Genomic DNA, 15,530 nt, shown 5'->3' with positions numbered 1-15,530 from the left:
CAATCCCAGGCTCCTCCTGTCCATAAGTGTCCCTGGCAAGAAACTGAACATTGCCTCTGACATCTGTGCCGACAGTGTGTGAATGTGACTTGTACTCAAATGCTCTTGGTCGTTGATAAGTTGGCATAAAAACAGTCCATTTACAATTTAAAATTAAAATACTACTTTACTTTTGTGTGTGTAACTGCAGCTCTGTTTAGTGCTTTTAAAATAATAACCCAAAACTGTGTCTGTAGTAGCGTGGGATATTTGGGGGGGGGGGTTACAGGTGTGGGTGGGTGGGTGTGCTGAACCCACAGTGGTCTGGGTCCAGATGATCCAAAAGTCTCTTTGGGTTTCTTTTGGCTTAATCTCACCAGGTGGAGGAAGGAGGAAGAGTTGGAAAGGCGGCTGCGGCTGCTGCTGCTGCTGCTGCTGGTGGAGGTTTATTTGGCTCTTAGCATTCCCCTGTAGTCTCTCTCCCCCCCTCTGTTCTCTGTCAGTGTCTCTGCTGGCTGTCTGCCTGGCTGAGTGGGGGGACATGTTGTGTACTCTACGGCCCGTCAGTAACCTACTCAGCCTTGCCCTCCGCCTGACGGAGCATTTGCATAACCTCGCTGTGCCTAAGAACAGAGACACGCACACTCACCCCCCCACCCACCCACCACCACCAGCAGCAGCCACCGTGCCAACACCCACCACCCCCTCTACCGCAGCCTCAAGTCCCAGCTCCCACAGAGGAAGACTGAGCTCCCATCGCCTCACCCTTTCATCTCACCCCTTCCCTTTTCTCCCACCTCTCTCTGCATCTCTCTATTTCTGCCCCTTCCCTGCTCAAAAGCCCAAACACAGCCTTACCCACCCACCCACACACACTTGGATATACACACTTTAGCCCATCCATATGTCAGTTTCCACTCAGGCCTGTTTTTGAAGGATAGCATTTCTATTAAAGCCACGGTGGCCCTCAGGCAGGGTCTCCGGTGTGTCGGCTCTCAGTTGCTCTGACTCGCAGGCATTTCTGTAGCTACGCTCGGGCTACCTTCGCCCGAGACAGGTGGAACAAAAATGTTAATTTGACCATGTAATGATGTGAATACAGACGAGTCTGTGTACAATAGTTTGCAGGTATCTTAATCACTGAAGATGATGGCTTCATCTCGCCAGCCCTCCGGTTTTCCATTACTGGAAATCCAAGGTTATGTACACCTAATTAAGCGGCCAAATTGAGAACAGAATGCTAATTATGACAGAAAAAGAGGAGAAAAGTTGAGAAAACGTTATTCCTCTGAGAGGATGTGTTGGGGGAGGTAATGGAGCCCACACGCACACACATACACACACCTACACAGACACACACACCCCACACACTCTTTCTCTCCCTCCCTCACACGCACAGACACACACACCCCTCTCCTACTGTAGGATTTCATTACAGCTCCTCTCTTCCTTCTCTTAGGCAGTAGTGTTTAGATCCTCACCCCTCCACGAATGCATAATTGATTTTCTTCAAGGTACTTTTTGTGCGCGCTGCTTTATCCCAACTTCCCGCTCGTCTCCTGCTCTACCTCTCAGGCACAAGTCGACTTTTTTTTTTTTTTTAAATGGAACACAAAGTCAAACCTGCACTTGGAATTACATGTTGTATAACAACAAGCAGTGAAAACGAGTGCTTTAGTACACAGTCTGTTAGCAACCTGAGATTTATCACATTGATAGAGGGGTGAAAGTGGTGGCAATTTAGAAAGAGATGAAAAAAAGTGCTCATGCATTCTTTTATCTTGCGACGATATTAAATTTATTTATATCTTTGATGGGTTTTTCTCACATTGTGCGATAATTGAGAAAGTATGAGAGCCCTCTGGCTATTTGGGTTAAATATGTGTACTCTTCAGTGGTACAGCTCTTACAGATTCTGCAGTCATAAAGGTCAAAATTAAATTTAACAGTGTTTAGTGTTTTATTGTGTTGTAGTGTCAACCGCAGGATCGATGGGCTCATTGCTAAGGTATAAACACACTGGCTCCACAAGCCACAGCCACACAAGGGTAATTGTTTATTAAGAAAAAGAGTGGTACCATTTCTAAGCAGCGTTTTCTTGTCTCATGACTGTTTCATATGACAAAAAACCTAGATGTGTTAAGAGCTCTTGTGGTTACCTTTAGTTGTTATAAATCACTTAAACATGATCTCAGAGAGCGTTAGTTTCTTCTCAGTTGTAATAACAGTGTGGCTCGGTTGTGACAATTTAGAGAAGCCTGTGACACGTTCCTGTATGTCCACATCTGGTGCTACTGGTTTGTTTGGGTGTGTGAACTGTGCTTGTTAGAGTGACTGGCCGATGCCCAGCAATTGCAAGGAGCAGTTGCTGTCGTGGGGCTAATGTGTGCCAGCCCACCTTTCTCTCTCTTCGTGCTCTTTCTCTTTCACACACACACACACACACACACACACACACACACACACACACACACACACATACACACACACACACTCTCACACTCACACACACTCATGCTCCGCTCCTTTAGCTCTCTCTGAGATTTTGGGTCGGAAAGGAAAGGGACAGAGCTGTGGCCCGTCGCCAGAGAGAGCGAGGAAGAAGAGGGAGAAAGAAATGGACAGAGTTAAATGGGAAGGGAAGAGGCTTTTAGATGGATGAAATTCGGGAGAGAGAATTTTTGCCATACCAGCTGTCCAGCCCCAGCCTGCCAGACTACCCAGAAGGCCGTTGGAGTCGTGACTGGAAGAATGCTGCTTCATCCACAGGCCTTGCACCTGCTATAAAGGGGGGTTGGGGGGGGGGGGGGTAGAAAGTGCGACAGACGAGAAGAAAGAGAGATTAAAAATTTACAAAAATGTTGAGGTTAGTGTAGTAGTGCACATGTAGTCAGAAGGAGTTACCTGCCCAACATTTCAAAATACTTCCACACACACATATATATATATATATATAAATATAAGGTGTATATATACAGGTATTAATTGTCATTACAATTTGTGTCCCACAGATGGTCAGCTCAGACATATAAAAACAGGAGAACCCTTTGTGTTCAATGCCAGAGAGGATCTTCACCGCTGGAACCAGAAACGCTACGAAGCTCTTGGAGAGGTAACAAACTCCTCATATTGTTTTTAACGCATACTTCTGATTATCCATCTTCAGCAACTGTGGCCTCAGCTACTGGGTCTTTTTGGATTTTCTGTCCAAATAGTTTTTGTAACATGACATTACAAGAGGCAGTTATTGTTGATTAGTATTCGAGCAACATGGCATAGAAACCCTCTTCATTCATCTGCTTTGTTTAATGGGTGCAAGGCTGAATGGATTTTTGGCATTCACATTTATTGTGGCATTTGAACTGATCAGTTTCTTTTCAAGTCTTATTTAGTTTTTGATTATCCAAGGTTAGGTGAGTTAGAAACCCCAAAGAAGAAAAATGAACTCAGTTCTCCGACATTTTAAAAGTTCATCTTTTTTTCTCATTTGAGTGTCAATTCACAACCAAGGTCAAGCCTCTGTAGCTGAAGAGAAAATCAAGTATTTCAAGTTAAAATGTGAGTTTTTGATTTGTTTAAAGATGTTACATTTGGGTAGACTGACTGTAATGGACTCCAGCTCTTTTTCAAACACAATGTGGTAAATTGCCACACCCTGTGCACAGTACAATTCATGTGTAAAAGGGGCTGTGGAGCTTTTGCACATGTTTTCATTTCAAACTGGATGATTTGCCTTGTAACCTTCTTTTAAACTCCTTAAATACCAGTAGCCTCAGACTGGCCTCTGCTGAGGTGTATCTTGTGGTCCAGGCTTCTGTCAGATTAGAATGAGGGAAGGCTTACGAGTATTTTAAAAGTCACGGTCCACTGATGCTGGTGAGCACAATCCTAATCATCTGCCTATCAGCTTAGTCAGGGTATGAGTTGAGTTTGAGGTCAAATTTAACTCATAGCTTCAGTTACATTTTCAGATGTGAAATCTGAATATGACGGTCACACATCCACAGATTCTGACCAAGAGTCTGAATCAGAAGTTTGCTCACTGATTTCCCAAATCGATTCGATTCCGATTCAAAAGGCTTCGATTCGATTGGATTTGATTCAATATTGATTCAGTTCAGGATATTTTTTTGTACTATACCAATTCTGCCTGGATATGAAAGAAATTCTCAGAGAACTAAGGCTGTGAACTGAACAAGGAAACCTCCAACCTGGTGCATAATAAAAATATGAAGGTAGGCCCTTTATAATAACACATTTTGTTGGACAATATTTTTTCCCAGCAATTATCGCAGTAGATGATATTATTGTAATCATTGTGAAACCATTTTAAACCACTGATATAATGATAATATTACCACATAACCATGCAAGAGCAATGAGCTTAATTCTACAGAACATTCAGTCGGACATTTGAATTAGAATGATTAAAATATCTTAAATACATAAAACATAAATAAAATAAACCACACAATTAAAACAATGAATAAAATGGATTCTCTGACTTTGTCAACAGATGCTCTTGAATAAATATTAAACATTTGACAAAGGATATATGTTTCCAGCTCAGTTAACAGGATGCTTATGATTTAGATGAGCTTTTAGTTTTGTATTAAATAAGGTTATTATTCAAGTGAACTTCAGTACTGTTCAGGTCTTAATAACTTCTGATGAGTATTGTTGTTCTTTGTTAAAGAGTAAAGTGAGCACAGGTCAGTGGGAATGTTGAGGGAGGACACACCCAGACAGGATACTTGGTACGAACCAACCACTGCTTTGGCTCTGATCCTGAAGCTGCAACATTTACAACCTCGCTCACCACCTCTCCTCTCTCACCACTGCTTCACTGTCCGTGTGTTACTGTGTGAGTGAGTGTAAACTGTGCAGAGATGAGATGAGGGAGGGACACGACTCGATCAAATACAGAGGCACATCAGCTAAATGTTTGGTCGTATGTGCGATCAAAATGATCACACTCTGAGACTGTCTCTGGAGTTTATCTTTTACTTATGAACAACACAGCAGGAGATTTGCAAGTCAGACGTGTTCACAACAACAGAAATCTCCTGGGCATTCAGGCGAAGAATGGCACAGGAGGCAGGAAGTAACGTATAAATTCTGCTGTGGAAATCACATGATGTTTTCAGCACATCAACACGAGCGTCAGCTCTCACATCTTGTTGTCTTTCCAAGTTGACATCTTCGTCTGTGTCTTCTATTTTTATGGAACCTATTTTTCCTCCTGCGATATTTGCATACTTTTTTCACATTTTTGCATCTGTTGCGTGTTAGAAACGTCATCAACACGCCCACTAGCTCGCGGTGAATCCTCCACAGAATCTCCTGCTGTTTTCTCACATGGGCTCATTCAGACATTATCTGGAGTTTTTACCAGGGGGCTGGCAGGAGAAACTCTGGAGCAATTGAATACATAGTGAAAGCAGCTTTAGAGACTTTGCAATTGCTGCTGCACGAGTGGTGTGAATGGAATTTGACTGCGGATGAACTGATGACCTGCACTGTTTTGTTTAGTGTTTACACATGAAGCGCATGGTGAGAAAAATATGGACTCTGAAAGCTGCTTTTGGATTTTTATTTCAAGGATTCAATGCAACCTCATGAAGTTTTGTGGCTCTTCAACTACATCACCATGCATACAACTATACACCATGGTAGAGTTCACCTCTACTTCACTCCCACAGTACCACCGCATGCAATATGCATTAAGATAATGAGACAAATGTTCTTTTGTAATCTGTTTTTTTAGTTGCATCCCCCGCTATGTTGCTTTTAATTGTTGTTCGCATTCTTTGAAGTTCAAAGCCAAGTGATAGACCCGTTTGTGGGATTACCTGGGTGTTTTTATTATTTCTAATGCAGGTATACAGTCGCTCCTTTGAGAACCTGCCTTCTGTGAAGCCCCCCCTCTTTTGCCTGCTCAGGCACTATCTACCAACATCTAAAAAGGCTGTAGAAACAAACATTTGGTAGCATGAAAACAGGGGCCCTGAAAGAACACACAGACATTTAAACCAACTGAACTCAGACATCCGAGGGGGGCCAAACATTTGGAGAAAACAAATAATCATCAAGCGGGATGTATGCAAATTTTATTCATCCTGTGATTAAAAAATTGACAGAAGCATCTTCTTTAGAGAGGAAAAAAGGAAACGGTGTCATCAAGTGTTGATGTGCGCTCATGTAACGAGAACAGATCCTCTGTGTTGTGCTGAAGGAGATTAACTGGCCGAGAAGAGAGGAACACTACCTGAATAAGCAGTATTATCTGTCTGTTGTTTTTAGGCCACAGATGATTCAAGAAAATGAATACTGTACCGCTCTCATACAGCTTTGTGAGAACAGATGCATTGTTTTTTCCTGGTAAGAAATATGCTCCATTATAAATAGACACAGCTACTGAATTGTATGCAATTGGTTGTAAAATTAGGTTATACTGCTTAGTCAGCTTCTATATGTGCGAGTTTAAGAGTGCGTGTCACACAGGCATACCTGCGTGATTATTTCTGCATCCGTCCTGCCAACAAACGTGGATCCATTTGCGCTTTCATTTCTTCCTGAATGCTGTTGTTTGTGTCTCGCCTGTTCTCCCATCCCTCTGATTCATTTCTGCATCAGGCGAGAAGAGAAACTGTGTCAGACGTCACAAGGCTAAAGTTAAAATAAGCTTCTATGCAAACAGGCCTGTTATGGGCCACCACCGCTCCACCACACACCCCAGTGCCCTCTATCAACCTGCCCCCTGAGACGCTCTGTGAACCGGACACGACTCAGTGGCAGAGCTGTGAGGGATGGCACAAGGACGTGGGTGCATGTGTTTGCCCCTGGCAGTGTGTGAATAGAGTGGCATCATCATTGCCCCCTAATGTTCACTCACATACCATCCTCGCCCCCAGCCCTCCCTCCATACCTCTGTCCATCTCTCCCTCCTCCTGTCTTCTTCTCAGTGTCTTTATATCCTCATGGTCCTGTATTTTGTGTGGAGGACTCGGTGTGTGTGTGTGTGTGTTTGTGTGTGCGCGCACATTTGTGTGTCTCGGTACATGTGTGAGGGGGGTGGGGGGGGTGGCGGCTGTATTGTCAGACACATCACAGCACCAGATGTCCAATTTGCACTTCAGCTTCGTCTGAATGGAGGGACAGATACAAAGAGGGAGAACGAGGATGTTGGTGTGATGGCCTCCAAAGCAAAAGAAAGAGATGGGAACAAAATTTGGGTTGAGCACAAGAGCAGTGAATCATTTTCCACTCATCATCTTGATCGATAAAAAATAATTCAAAAATGTTCTCCTAGATTTATGTCACGTTGCGGAGGTTTGCAGATGCTATTTCCAAGATGCTCTGCTGGGTCCCTGTGCTTGGAGATTATTGGCCATATTTATGTCCATAAAAAAGTGCCTGTAGTTCAATACCTGGAAAAAACATTAGTTATAAACTTATACCACAGCACAAAGTACGTGCAAGTCACTGAGAGAGTGTGTTTAATGGTGCACATATTGCACTTTACATAAACATAGTAACTGCTAAAGCTAATGTCTTTAAATGAAAAGATTAAAAAAAATAATTAAGGGCACTAGAAGGTTAGATACATCAACTAACACCTATTCTGTTTGGTGTTGTACAAAATAATTATTTGAAATGTAGAACATCTCTTATTGAAGATGTTCACAATGCAGATTAAAAAAGAGAATAGAACAGATTAAAGTAAAAGAGTAAACTAAAATGGCACTTAGAAGAGTGCACACCTCAACTATAATCCATATTATGTCTGACTCTTTACATCAAGAAAATTGTCAATTAAATGATCTAATAATAATAATGAAAATCACAAAATCCTGAAACACCCCCTTTAACTGGAACCTCCTTGAAATTGAATGGGTTATTTTCTGGTCCACCGCCCATTTCTTCACCAAATTGGTGCAAACTGGATCTGTAATTTCATATCCATCTTAAAAATAAACAACAAGACAAACCATAACCTCCTTGACTGATTGGCTCAGTGTAAACATATAGGACCAGAACCATATGCTCTGCTATGAGCATCATTGAAAGGTCCTCAGGGAGTACCTAATTATTGTTGGAATACAGTTATGGGGGTTACGGTTATGGAGGTGGTATCAATCTTTTCTTCTTTTTACCCAAAGTCAACCACTTCTTAATGCCTTCATGGTGATCTTGTGTCGTCTGGAGGTATGGCAATAGCACAAGAAAGGTCATGTGTGGTTATAGGAGAAATAGGAAGTCTTCAAACTAAATATAAAAATGTTTTTCTTCTATAGATTTAAAACTCTCTTTTACATGATCTCTGTTATTCCCATTAACCCCAGTGTGTACGTTTTTGTAGTCGAATTAACTGATTGTTTTCTCTTCCCTCTTTTGTACAATGGTTTGTCTTGTGCAAATGAAAACATTACACAAACCAAGACTAAAAAAACTGACGACTGTATGGTGACATTTTGTCATCGTCATGGCTGTATTACAGCTGTATTGCACTGTAGGCTATCTGTGCGGTGTTCCTCGGTGCAACAGGGTCACCCCAACTCGTGTAGGTATCAGTTGTAGTCTAATTCTTGTGATTCAGTGATGAATCTCTCTGATAGAACACAAGCATAGGGTCTGGCCCAGATGGAGCTCTATTAAGCTGTTAATAAATGAGGATTCTTCTCTGCTCTGCCTGCATCTGTGGAATGGAAGGCACTCACAAATTTGTCCATGCACACACACACACACACACACACACACACACACACACACACACACACACACACACACACACACACAGTCAGAATATTATAATGAAGTAAAACTAGCCAGATGGCTGAATTAGAAAGCCGTCTCTCTCTCTCTCTTACTCCTTCTCTCTCTTCATCTCTCTCTTTCTCTGCTGTCCCTCTCTTACACCCTGTGCTGTCTCTCGGTTATCTTTTTTTCTTTTTCTGTCTCCCTCTGTTTCCACGTTATCGATGTTGGGTGGTGTCGTATAAGGGACCAGCTGGCCACGGTTTAAGGCCCTGCTGAAGTGCCCTTGAGCACAATTCTGATTAGACAGTGATGCGTCTGATTTGTCATATATTATTTTAAATATCTTTACAATATATTATATTATCAACAACTGAGAAACAATGAATGCAGTGAAATGGGTGAGATATAATCGTCGGTTTGGTTTAGTTTCGATCATACACATTGCTTCCAATACAAATGTTCAAATTTTGTGTGAAGTAGATTAGTCAAGTGAAGTGTGAACACAACTTGATCTTTCGTCTACCCTGCTGACATGAGTGTAAACAAAAAAGACATGTAGTTGTAGTTGCTTTGGAAAATGGTATATCGAGACATTCTACAGCCTCATAGTCACTGTTTTTGACAACGCTGTTTCAGAAAGCAGATAGTATGTTCAGCCCTTTAAATAAACAACATTAACCTACAAGGGATTGAAGAATACATTATTTTGGTTGACAAAGTGCTATGAATAAAAAGTCACGGCACAGTCATGAAATGTTGCGTCAACTCCACAATGGGAGCCATAGAGACAGGCCCTCGTACTGTACATAAAGCACCAGGAGGCCCCATACCAGCCGTGGACCATTTTGTTGGAAAGCTAATGGGATGTCTCTAAAGACAGACTATAAATGACAGCTGTCTGCCCTGATTCACTGACTACCATCACGTCTCCATTCCCAAAACACTTAAACACCGCTGCTGTTGCTTCTGCTGAGAGCAGGGAGGAGGAAACAGACACAGTCAGACAAAAATGGTTGCAGGGTGTAAGTGAGGTGGATTAGAGTTGATGAAAGAGAAGGGAATTGGACAGCGATGGGAGGGGGGTGCAGGGCGGTGTATTAGAGAGAAGACAGGAGGGCTGGTAGTTACAGCACTGGCATCTGTCACTACCGCCGGCACCCACTGTGGCATACAGTACTTTACTTTGAATTAGCCCTCTGCCGGCTTCTCAGTTAACACCTGAGGAGGTCATTACGATGCCATTAGGATGAGTAGTGCAGGGAGGGCAGAGGAGGGAGCGAGAGAGAAGGATATCTACGCTAAGTGTAAACAGTCCGTCTGTCAGTCGGAGAACTTTCTCTTCCCTGGAGAGCCCTCACTCCTCCGACAGAAGAATGACAGAGACCTCATGGGAACTACACCAGTCTCTGTCCCTCTCTTTGTTTCCCATGTGGACTGACAGATCACAAACTCACAACAATAGGCCCTATTTTAATACCTCTCTTTGTTGCTACAAGAGTTCGGCCTAAAATAAACAACCTTTCTATTACCTCGTGCTGTCTCTCATTTTTGCCGTCTGTCTCCGAGTACGCTTCGCTGTTGTTGCTGCTGTTGTTGTGCTGCATTGTTCAGGGGGATTTTCTTCTTTTTTTTCCTCTTCCTTTTTCTTCCTCTCCTCTATTCTCTGGAGAAGGAATGCTTGCCTTGGTGCAGTCAGTGATACGCCATAGAGCAGCTCTTTCAGTTTCATTATATAAACAGCTTTGATGCCTCTTCTCTTCTCTGGTTTCTGTGGCTAAGTGGCTTTTGGAGAGGGCTCTGGACTAGTGAGACAAGAGATGTGCGTGTCTGTACATGAGTTTCTCATATGTGTGTATGCTACATGCACTGCTCACTTGAGTATATTTGTGCACATGACTTGACACTGTTTGACAGATAAACCAGTGTCGTTTCATTGGCCCCAATATATGTATGAAGTCTTATTATTTGAAATCATATCCTCAGAAGGCCTCAAAACAGCTCTGTAATTATGAATTCTGATGATGTTTAAATTCTTTCTTTTAATGTTTGATTCTCAGTTAAAGCAACTTTGACACATACACAGACTTTATATTTGACTATTTTAATGTTTATCACTATTTATTAGTTGTATATTTTACTAAGATTGATGTTAAATTGGTCCAAAAAGATCTTAAATGAATCTCGATAAAACTTACCGCGACTCTGATAAACATCTGGTCATGTTTCATGGTCATCTCGAAAACCATAGTTTTAGATCATTGCTCTCTCCTCCTCCCCACCATTTGTGTGCACATGCGTGCGTGTGTGTGTGTGTGTGTGTGTGTGCAGGAAGTATCATATCCTTATCGCCTCAGGTGTGGTCGGCCAAACCAGGCGTGACTGTTGTAATCAGTGGGAGAACACAGATACAAACACATTAACTGACACATGTGCAGTTTGTGCGCACTAAAGGTGGGAGGTCTTTCTGTCTCAGTGGTGTGGAGTTTAAAAGTATTGACTTGCAGCCAAAATGGTCTTCAGGCAGAATTTGGCTTGTTGTGTGAGTCAAGGTGCTGATGAAGAGATTGTTGTGGGGATGACCAGAGGTTTGCCTGGAGTTGGTGCTGCAGCCCACCCACTAATAAAAGCCACATACTGTCCATTGCTTCTCATCTCCTTCAGCTGTTCACCGCAGTGGGATCTGGCATGATACTCTGGCTCCTGGGGATTACTTCTCCACCTCTCCCATCTTTCCTCCCTCTTTTCCTCCCTCTGAGCCCTCCTCTAAGTCCCTTCCTTCCTCCGTGATCCCACTCTTCTTGCTTCATCACCACAATGCTTCCTCTGCACAAACAAACCACAGATGACCTCAGATGCAGGAGCTCTTTTTCAGACTCTCCCACGATCGCTCTCATGGTCATGTAGAAAACTTTGTTTGAGGGTACATCATGATCCCGTCGTCTTGATCATTGTTACGTGTCGGTCTCTGCTGGTGTTGGGAATGAAACTATGCAGTCGGGGACTGTGGCGCCGGCTTTTCACAAGATCTTACATTTCAGATTACATCTTAATAAATTTACAGACAGCAGTGTTTCTGCTACGCTGGTATCCTATTACCGAGTTGTATTACCCTGCCACGTGCCCTCCCTCCTCATTCTCCTGCTGACCTGTACCTATTAGGACATGTTCAGTACTTGAAGTTTACTTTGTGTTTGTTTGATTCGCTCAAGAGTTTATGACACATGCATTTAAACACAAAAAAAGTCCAACCTTATGTGCGCAGGCCACCTGCCATGCACAACACGAGATGCACACAGCCGGGACATCAGGGTTAAAGTGACCGGAACGATTCGGATTCATGATCCGACACCGTCGATTAATTACTGAATAAATGTGATCGTTTATATTTGTGTGAAGAGCGACTGAGACGGGCAGACACACACACACCTGCAGGCATGAGAGAAGTTCTTCCCGCAGTTAATGACGCAGCGCAGTGTTTTAACTTCATTGTTGCAGAAGAAGCGACGCCCCGTTTATCCAGGAACATTAATATGAATTCAGCAAGTTTTTACAAAGATCAGTTCAACGTGTGAATGATTAGAAAAGAGCAGAGGAGCAGAGCCTCTTTTTGACCTGTGCTGTGTAATGTGCCTGGATGCATTGCCAGAGGGATCACCTGGTTACAGTAAAGAGTTTTTATCACACAAACCTTAGTGCATTGATGTGAAATAGTCAAAATAATTAGGTCACAATTGATTTTTATTATTTATTGATTTATGTATTATTATTATTATTACGATTATTATTTGGGGGCACCGTACAGTATGGCGTACTTGCATGATAAACCCTGTTTTCAACCTTCCAAGTTATGTAATTTCTCTTTTTTCTCTTTTATTTAAGATTCACTTGATCACCAAATTAATCTGCTTAACCATCACAGTTAAACAGGTGTGATAGGTCGACAATTACAGTGGTACTTAACACATTGAATCTCTCTCAGACTTGAACCCATGTGGTGCCATTGTTGTTGCTGACAACAATGGCACCACATGGGCTAAAATTGTCTAGAGACTTGAGAAAGAGTACTATTTAATTGAACAGCAAAGGGCAAGGGTACAATAGGATTAGCAAATAATTTTTATTAAGTCAAAATACATTAGCAAAAGTGATATATGAATTATAAATGATGGGAATTATCCAGATCTCTCCTGTAAGTCTCAGTTTTGCTAAAATAAAGTGCATGCAAGTCCCTCAGAGCTGGCAAAAGCTGTGGAAAGCCAAAGCGGAGTGTCTGTTTCATCTCACACAATAAGATGCACTAGAAGATGCACACAGAAGTTGAATGCACGGTCGTCGTCTACACAGGAAGCCACAGCTGAAGCAAAAGCACAAGAAAGCCTGTTAAGCCTTTGCTAAAGCTACGCTGTCAAAGGCGAAGACTTTTGGGAATCCACGCTCTGATCTGATGAGACCAAAGTTAATCTTCTTGGATCTGATAGTGTCCAAAATGTATGTTGTCTCAGGGTGGGGGGGGGGTACAGTGAGAAGTGCATGGTCCCCACAGTGAACTAGGGTAGTAGCAGCATCATGAATGTGTAGGTTTTTGAAAGGGAAGGTGTTTAGTGGCACTTCAACATGACAATGACCCAAAATTCTTCCAAAGTCACTCAGGCACTCGTAAGGAAGAACAAGGTGAAGAGGCCACAGTGACAAAGTGTGTCAGCCAACCTCAACCCTATTGAGCACTGAAGTAATTTTTTTTGTATCATGTAAATAAATTTGTTGTGGATATGGATTTTTGTGCTTCTGCTTGAATCAGTTTAGATGCTTTTATCTTCTTTTATCCTTTTGCATTTGTCTCTCTCACTTCTGTTCCTTTCACTATTTGACCGGCTTAATATTTTTTGCCAAACCCACCCCTCATGCTACTCCTTTCGGCCGATGCCGACAATGCAGGCTCTCAGAGTTCCTGGAATTTCATTAAAACGCAAGCAACACATTGATAATTAGGTGACAAAGGGGCTTTCTTATTGTGCTCATCAGCTGTTGAGACGTAGTCCTCAGAGGCCCACACAGAAGGAGGTTGGCTGTTTGTGTGCGTCAGGACATGTCTCTTTGTTATGTCTCTGCTCTGACTCTATAATACTGATTCTAAAAACAAAAATTAGATTTCTCTCTATCGAAATATTTCCACTGTCCCTTTTTTAACTCTTAGTTTTTGAATCTTGTATGCTGAGAAGAAAAGGTCAAGTGGCTGCCGTTAACATGATGAGCTAAAACATACAGATGCTCACATAGCCATATACCTATACTCTCGGATATTAGATTCTTACTCATGATCTGCAGCATCCTTTTATCGGTGGAAATGAATTTTCACACAGAAACTCTTGCATTCTTTCCAGTTTTTCGCTCCTCTCTTGTTCCCCATTAGTCTCTCTCCTTATTCTATATCAGATGGTTCTCGAGCCACCTGAGGCACTGAACAAATAACGTAGTGCAAATGAAATTTCCTGTGAGGCTTATTGATGTTATTAAACACTAGCATTCTGAGACCCAAAATCATTTTAGTCTTCATCAGACTGGCTGACATTTTAGTGAATTAGCTATTGGAGGCAGGGTGTGTTTGGGTGTGGTGGGATTGTCTTAGCTCCTCTACCCCACCTCCTCCTCTTTCCAGGGTCAAATGGTAGAATCGATCATCTCATTTGCTCCGTCTGCTGGCCATTGATTGGTTGTCATAACGATAATACTGTCTATGTCTGGTGTGTAATGTTATTCTTGCATGTTGTTCTCTATGCAGTAAATAAAGTTAGCATTTAGTTTCTAGCATTATTCTGAGAGATTCAAAGTTGAAATTGTCTGTGTGATAAATCATTTATGTGGGTAATGGTCTTCCACCTTTAAGTTTTGAAAGCAGTAATATTCTCTAATTGAAGCAATTTACCAAAACAGAAAGCAAAAAATTTAATTTGGAGCATGTAATTTGGGATATGAATAACATCAATATGTATTTCGGTCGACTTCTCCCAATCCATCAGATGTTTTAACTTTTTGGTACTTCCATTTTAACTGTTGTAGTATACATGTAAGCAGAGAGGGTAGAGTTTTTTTTCCTTGCCTCAATAATACAGAAGTGACATAAGAATGTCTGCAGAAATTAAGAATCATTTTGGAAAATGTTTTCATTGTGTGTATTTATATTGAAGAAATCTGTCACGAACATTGCACTTTTTATGCAAGGACGACAGGCAATATATTTTCGGATTGTCCGTCCTAGTCTTGTGAACCTTTGCCAAAAACACCTTTCGGGATTTCGGAACGTTCAGTTTGACTCAAGGACAAGCTGAGCAGATTTTGGTGGTCAAATGTCAAAGTCACTGTAACCTTACAAAACCCAATAATGGTTTTGTGAATGCAACATCTCAGGAAGGAATTTCTTAAAATTTGGTACAAAATTAAACTTTGACTCAAAGATGAACCGATTTTTGGTTTTTCAGAGATCAAGGTCATGGTGACCTCATGCCTTTGTAAACTCTCAGGAACATGTGGAACTCATTACATCTGGTACAAGCATTCATTAAGACTCAAAGATGACCTGGTCAAGGTCACTATGACGTCACAAACCCTTTTTTTGTGAACATGTTATCTCAAAGGAATCTTTTACAATGTGGCAAAAAAATTGTTAAACTCAAAGATTGAATTGATTAGATATCAGTGGTCTAAAATCTTGTTGACCTCATATGTGACTGGAAAAAAATAAATAGACTGAAACGGCACTGGTTGGGGGAAGTGTACAACCGCAGGGCAGTATT

General features: G+C 41.8%; 1 protein-coding gene across 5 annotated transcripts in view; it reads left to right on the top strand.

The window, feature by feature from the left end:
• The window catches only part of arb2a (ARB2 cotranscriptional regulator A), a 150,384-nt gene that overhangs the window by 2,890 nt on the left and 131,964 nt on the right, over window positions 1-15,530 (top strand). For all 5 annotated transcript variants that reach the window (XM_069523913.1, XM_069523914.1, XM_069523916.1 and 2 more), the window contains exon 4: window positions 2,991-3,091. In XM_069523913.1, the coding sequence (XP_069380014.1) occupies window positions 2,991-3,091 (101 nt within the window). The remainder of the gene's footprint in view (window positions 1-2,990; window positions 3,092-15,530) is intronic.

Source organism: Paralichthys olivaceus, chromosome 4, assembly GCF_024713975.1.
Source record: "Paralichthys olivaceus isolate ysfri-2021 chromosome 4, ASM2471397v2, whole genome shotgun sequence".
NCBI lineage: Eukaryota > Metazoa > Chordata > Actinopteri > Pleuronectiformes > Paralichthyidae > Paralichthys > Paralichthys olivaceus.
This window is presented reverse-complemented; position numbering and strand designations above follow the sequence as displayed.